General features: G+C 37.1%; 1 protein-coding gene across 1 annotated transcript; it reads left to right on the top strand.

The window, feature by feature from the left end:
* The first annotated feature begins 440 nt into the window (after positions 1–440).
* LOC102618014 (formin-like protein 3) lies at positions 441–4,816 on the top strand. Its single transcript, XM_025095512.2, has 6 exons — positions 441–982; positions 1,527–2,235; positions 2,327–2,789; positions 2,890–3,095; positions 3,320–3,555; positions 3,757–4,816. Exons 1-6 carry the CDS (start codon positions 827–829, stop codon positions 4,612–4,614), a joined length of 2,628 nt encoding a protein of 875 aa, XP_024951280.2. The 5' UTR covers positions 441–826; the 3' UTR covers positions 4,615–4,816.
* The last annotated feature ends 1,043 nt before the right edge of the window (positions 4,817–5,859 follow it).

Below are 5,859 nucleotides of genomic sequence, written 5' to 3'. Positions count from 1 at the left end.
ATTAATGTTTTATTGAATATATGTGTTGGTTTTCAATTAGTACACGCGTAATGTTCAGTTTGAGAAAGCTTCACATAGAAGTTGTAGCAGGGGCATGATCTCACCCCTGCTGAAAATGAAGGCATAAACAAATTTAGGTAAATTCAAATTCTATAAAAGCGTCAAACATGCTTAAAATAACAAAGTCCTCGTCAAATTTCAACTCTATTTAAAAGAATTAATTTCTTCCACTTCACAAAAATGAGGCTCAGTAGAACTTATTATTACATTATATTAGTAAAAAGCCTTTGTATATACACGTAAAGGAAGAAATATGGGGGCTAATTTTAGTTTTAGCTTGACTTGTACATTATCTTCATAATAATACAAAAATAGATGGATATATAAAATATAACGTAAATGAGAAACAAACTGGGCTTGCCTTTGGTGTGTCCCACGTTGTTCGTTCTCCTCACGTCTCCATTTACGCGTAATTTTGTCTCTCCCTGTCTTCGCCCGAAATTCAAGAAACATTTGAATGAACACAATTCTCAACAGGAAATCTGTTCGAGGAAATTAATGTCTATTCACGTTGATTCACTAGTTTCTGGCTTTTAGGTTGATTTCTGCTGATCAAGAGAACTTGCAATGGTTAATGTCTTAACTTGGTTTTAACATTTGCATTGGTACGTGATTTTAACATTTGTCAAAGGCTTGAAAGTAGAAGAAGAAGGAGAATAATATTGTTGTGCTGTGTTTGTTTTTATTGGTGAATGTATTTGAAGAAGATTGGTTGGTAATGAAATGAGAAAGAATGTACGCGAATGGGATGGTTTTAAAATAAGCCATGGAAATGAAAAGTTCTGGTTATGGTATAGTGCTTGTGATTCTGATTTGCGCATTAGCTACAGCCAATATTACAGAATGCAGGAAAAGGGTACCTCTAACTTTCGACGATGGAGATGGAGGTGCAGGAGATGATCTTGTAATAGATGATAAAATGGTATGTGAAACTTGTCCCTTTTTGAATATTTTGTCCAGGTACGCCACCCATAACGTCTGAACCCATTTGTCGAACTTGATATTGGGATGAATTTGGAAAGGTCCTTTCTTTGCAACATTTCGAGTTGAAAGTAGTAAGGAATCTTTCATTTAAAAAGTTATGTTGCTAGGCAAATATAAGTCAGAAAAACAAATGGACGATTAATTAAATGGTGACTAGATTGTCATGGAAAATTATGTAGTGATTTCGTTTTGTATAATCTTTAAAGGTAAATGCAAGCTTATCTCCTTTTGCTTCGTGTGTCTTGTTAGTGTATGTGAAGGTAGCTAGATATCTTAAACCTGTTGTACCTTCATTCACTTCACCTTCATATTATCAAGGGATTCAAGAACACCAAGAATGTCAATCAAGATTGAGGAGAAAGCAGCAGTAGTTAAAGCAGAATTGAGGAAATTTCTAAAATGCTTAAACTGAACTCTTAAAAAGTTTGTTCAATTCTGCATATACGATAATTAGCAAAATTTGATGATCATTTTAATCGCAGGTAGAACAGACATTTGTTCATTGCAGGAACCAATTAGTTGGCGGGGAAGGAACCGCTGAACTGAAATCAATGTTCTTAACAACAAGAAGAATATCCGAAGCCATCAATGATCTGCCTCCTCAGACAAAAGAAACATTTTTGGATTGCTTAAAGAAAAGCCTTCATTTCCATGTTTCTAGCGAAGAGGCCAGCTTTACGCATTGGTCCATTGAGTATGCTCAGTTGCTTGTCAGTTGGCTAAATGCTCCTAGAAGATATTTGTCTGCTGAGCTATTTGCGGAGAGAGCAACAAAGCGTGCTTCGCTTCCACCAGTATCTGATTCTATTGCACTTCCACCGATATCTGTTCCAATTGCAACGCCAGCACCATCAAGGCAAAGAAAAGGGGCACCTGCAAGCAGTCCTTCTCCAAAACCTCGGTTTCATTCACCACCAACTTCGCCAAACAAACGTCCTTCACCTAGTCCACAACCTACTGCTAAAAAAAAGGCTCCTCCTGCAGTCATCGTCAAAAACCAACCAGAAAAAGACCAGGATGATGATGTCAGACATAAGGAAATTATTATTGCTGTTGTTGCAACTGCTGTGACAACGTTTGCTTTGGTTGCACTGTTATTCTTATGTTGTCTGAAGAGCCGCAGCAAAAGGATTGACCCCGTAAAAGGACAAAATGATGACAGACCTCTTCTCAACTCAAGCTTATCTGCTGGTATGCATTTATCAAGTTCTGTACTACTATTGGCACCATATATCTTCCTTTTCGGAAGCAAGACTTATAATTTTACTTCTTGGAATTTAAGCTTCAGGTTCCTCACAGCAGTCTATGAGTGTAGGAAGTGCTGGTAAGAAAGAAGTTAATAATAACGGTGGAAATACTCACTCTCTACTTCATAGTACATCCATGAAGCCTCATAGTGGCTCATCAATGACTGAAGCTCAATCGTCAAACGAACCTCCTACTCTAGCAGCTCCACCTCCGCCTCCTCCTCCTCCAGGACCACCACCACCACCTCCTCCCCCTCGTCCTCGCCCTCCAGCACCTCCAAAAGTGCCTGCTCCACCACCAAAACCAATGACTGGTGTACAGAAACCTTCTCCTCTTGGACCTCATCGTCAAGCGCGGAGCATATCAAGTGAAGGGAATGAGGTTGAAGGGGAGTCCGGAGCTGCAAAAACAAAGTTAAAACCATTCTTTTGGGATAAGGTTCTTGCCAGTCCTGATCATGCAATGGTTTGGCATGAGATTAGTTCCGGTTCATTCCAGTAAGAGCATCAATCTTCCTTAAATTTTCTTTGGTTTTTCTCATTAAAATAATGCCATATCTTTCCTTAAAAATGCCAAATATTCGGCCTTCTTTAACAGGTTCAACGAGGAGATGATAGAGTCTTTATTTGGTTATAAACCTGCGACTAAAAGCCGAAATGAATGTGGCAAAAGCAATTCTGTGTCTTCAGAATCTTCAGCCCAGTATATTCAAATTATTGATACTAGGAAGGCACAAAATCTGTCCATTATTCTACGAGCACTGAATTTGACATCAGAAGAAGTTGTTGATGCCCTGGAAGAAGGTCTCTCTCTCGCTTTTTTTGAAGAATTTTCCACAATTTATATCACATAATGGCATTTATAAAACACACTTCTTGGTTCTGTGCTCTTTGACAATCCATGTGTATCAGCCAATGTGCAAAACTTAGCCTGCTGTCTCATATTGTAGTTGTCGAATTGCTGTGGTTATACCATGTTGTACACTAATAAAAGTAATCAATAACTGGCTCTTGTTTAATCGATGCAGGCAATGAGCTGCCGCTGGAGCTCCTCCAAACATTGTTGAAGATGGCACCAACAACAGATGAGGAACTGAAGCTTAGATTATTCCCAGGCGATATTTCACAACTTGGTCCTGCAGAGCGCTTCCTCAAAACCTTGGTCGATATACCATTTGCATTTAAACGAATAGAGTCTTTGATATTTATGGGTTCTCATCAGGAGGATATGTCTAGCATTAAAGACTCCTTCAAAACTCTTGAGGTGAGATACCAGATTTTGGACTTGAAAGAGCCAAAAGAAAAAAACTATTGTCATTTTCTCATATACATCTGTTCAATTCTCCATATGGATTAAGGAAAGCTGCATAAATAAACATCGTCTAATGTACTCAATCTCTGTATTTTTAACGGATATTAAAAAGACGATAGTGGTTATCTCACAATGCCCTGTCTTGAATGGCAGGTAGCTTGTGACAAACTTAGAAGCAGCAGGTTATTCCTGAAACTCTTAGAAGCAGTGCTCAAAACTGGCAATCGGATGAATGATGGCACCTACCGCGGGGGTGCACAAGCGTTTAAGCTTGACACACTCTTGAAACTAGCTGATGTTAAGGGAACTGATGGCAAGACCACACTTTTGCATTTCGTTGTTCAGGAGATCATCCGTTCTGAAGGTATTAGAGCTGTCCGAACAGCCAGAGCAAGCCATAGTACGTCCAGCGCCAGCCTGAAGTCAGAGGAATTCGTTGAGGATTCAAGCCCTCAATCAGCAGAAAAATATAGTATCCTTGGCCTTCAGGTGGTTTCAGGTTTAAGCACTGAACTTGAAGATGTCAAGAAGGCAGCAGTTATAGATGCCGATAGTGTGACAGCCACAGTATCAAAACTAAGTACTTCACTGACCAAAACAAAAGCATTCCTGGCAACTGAGATGAAGAATACGGATGAAAAAACTGAGTTCTATAATGTAGTGACTAAGTTCCTGGAGCGTGCAGAGACTGATATAGCATGGTTATTAGAGGAAGAAAAGAGAATAATGGCTTTGGTCAAGAGCACAGCAGATTACTTTCATGGCAATTCAGGAAAGGATGAGGGCTTACGTTTGTTTACAATTGTTCGCGATTTCTTAATAATGCTAGATAAGTCTTGTAAACAGGTTAAAATCACAACAAAGCCTAGTCGAACATCAAGAAAGGAGACTCTAACATCGTCTCCTTCACGTGAAAATCGGCAGCCATCTTCAGATATGCGTCAAAAATTGTTTCCAGCAATTGAAGATAGGCGGATGGATTTTTCCAGTTCAGATGATGAGAGTGATTAGCCCATCTCTGTGGCTGTGATTCTGAAATAGGTAGGCATATGGCTTTTCACTGTTGCCATTTTTTTTTCCCCTTTCTGTATTGCAAGGCAATTGTAAGTATGCTCACAACCAACTTCAATGGGAAATGGCTTCTATTTTAGTGGAGTGTGATTTTTTTACACGTTATATTTCTATGTAGACTGGTTTTTATTCTCTGTCTCTATAACTTTTGCAGCTTGATTGTAGTCAAGCTCAGGGCAAAAATGGAGATGTGATCTGTTCTTAGTTTGCTGTAGACACTTTTTAGTTTTTAGCATTACCCGCGTGGAAGCATCGGAAGTATTCCAATGAATTTTAATGGCATGATGTTGCATTGCAACTTTTCTTCGCCCAATTTCAAAGAATGCTGAATCCACACAAGTGAAAAAGCAAGATTAATTAAAGACTAATTACTCATTAGCTTCCTAGCAACTGCTAAGTTACATTATTTGTCACTACAACTTAAAAAATTTAAATCGTTAGGGTGTGTTTCGCATCCCTCCTTATATGGGGTGTTTGGTTGTAGTAGATTGTTGCGTTAACTAAACCTGAATGAGAGTTAGAATGATAATAAAAATAATAAGCAAAAATAAACTTTCAATTTAGTAAAATATTAATATTTTAATTATATTAAAAATATAACTAAATAATATATTATATAATTATTATTTGATAATTAATACACAAAATTGGATTATTATTTAATAATTTAATATAACTAATAATAAATACTTAAATAATATATAAAAATAAAACTATAATATAATATTACATTATTTAATTATATTATAATAATTAATATATAAAAATTGATTAACATTTTCATATAGCTAATAATAAATACTTTAAATATTAACATATTTGAATATATTAATTTAAAATTAATAATAATATAAATAATAACATAAAATATTATTACATATTGCACTAAAGATGATAACGTTAAAACTTCATATACTTTCATGTAATACAATCCAGTAATATCACGCCACGTCAACAAACAAACCAATGGTCAAACGCCATGTCATCAGTCATCTCTAAGTCACCGGTCAATACCCTAATAGATAAACTCTCAACTCCATTCTCGTATAATATAATAAGTCTTCTCTCTGATTGCCACTGACTGCATCGGTGATTCGTTCTCTCAATGCCTCGGAAAGAGCCTACCACAAGCCACCCTTCTCCGCCATTTTCCGGCGAGGAAGAGGCATCAGAAGAAAACGACGC

The sequence above is a fragment of the Citrus sinensis genome, chromosome 2 (genome assembly GCF_022201045.2).
Source record: "Citrus sinensis cultivar Valencia sweet orange chromosome 2, DVS_A1.0, whole genome shotgun sequence".
In the NCBI taxonomy this organism is placed as follows: domain Eukaryota; kingdom Viridiplantae; phylum Streptophyta; class Magnoliopsida; order Sapindales; family Rutaceae; genus Citrus; species Citrus sinensis.
This window is presented reverse-complemented; position numbering and strand designations above follow the sequence as displayed.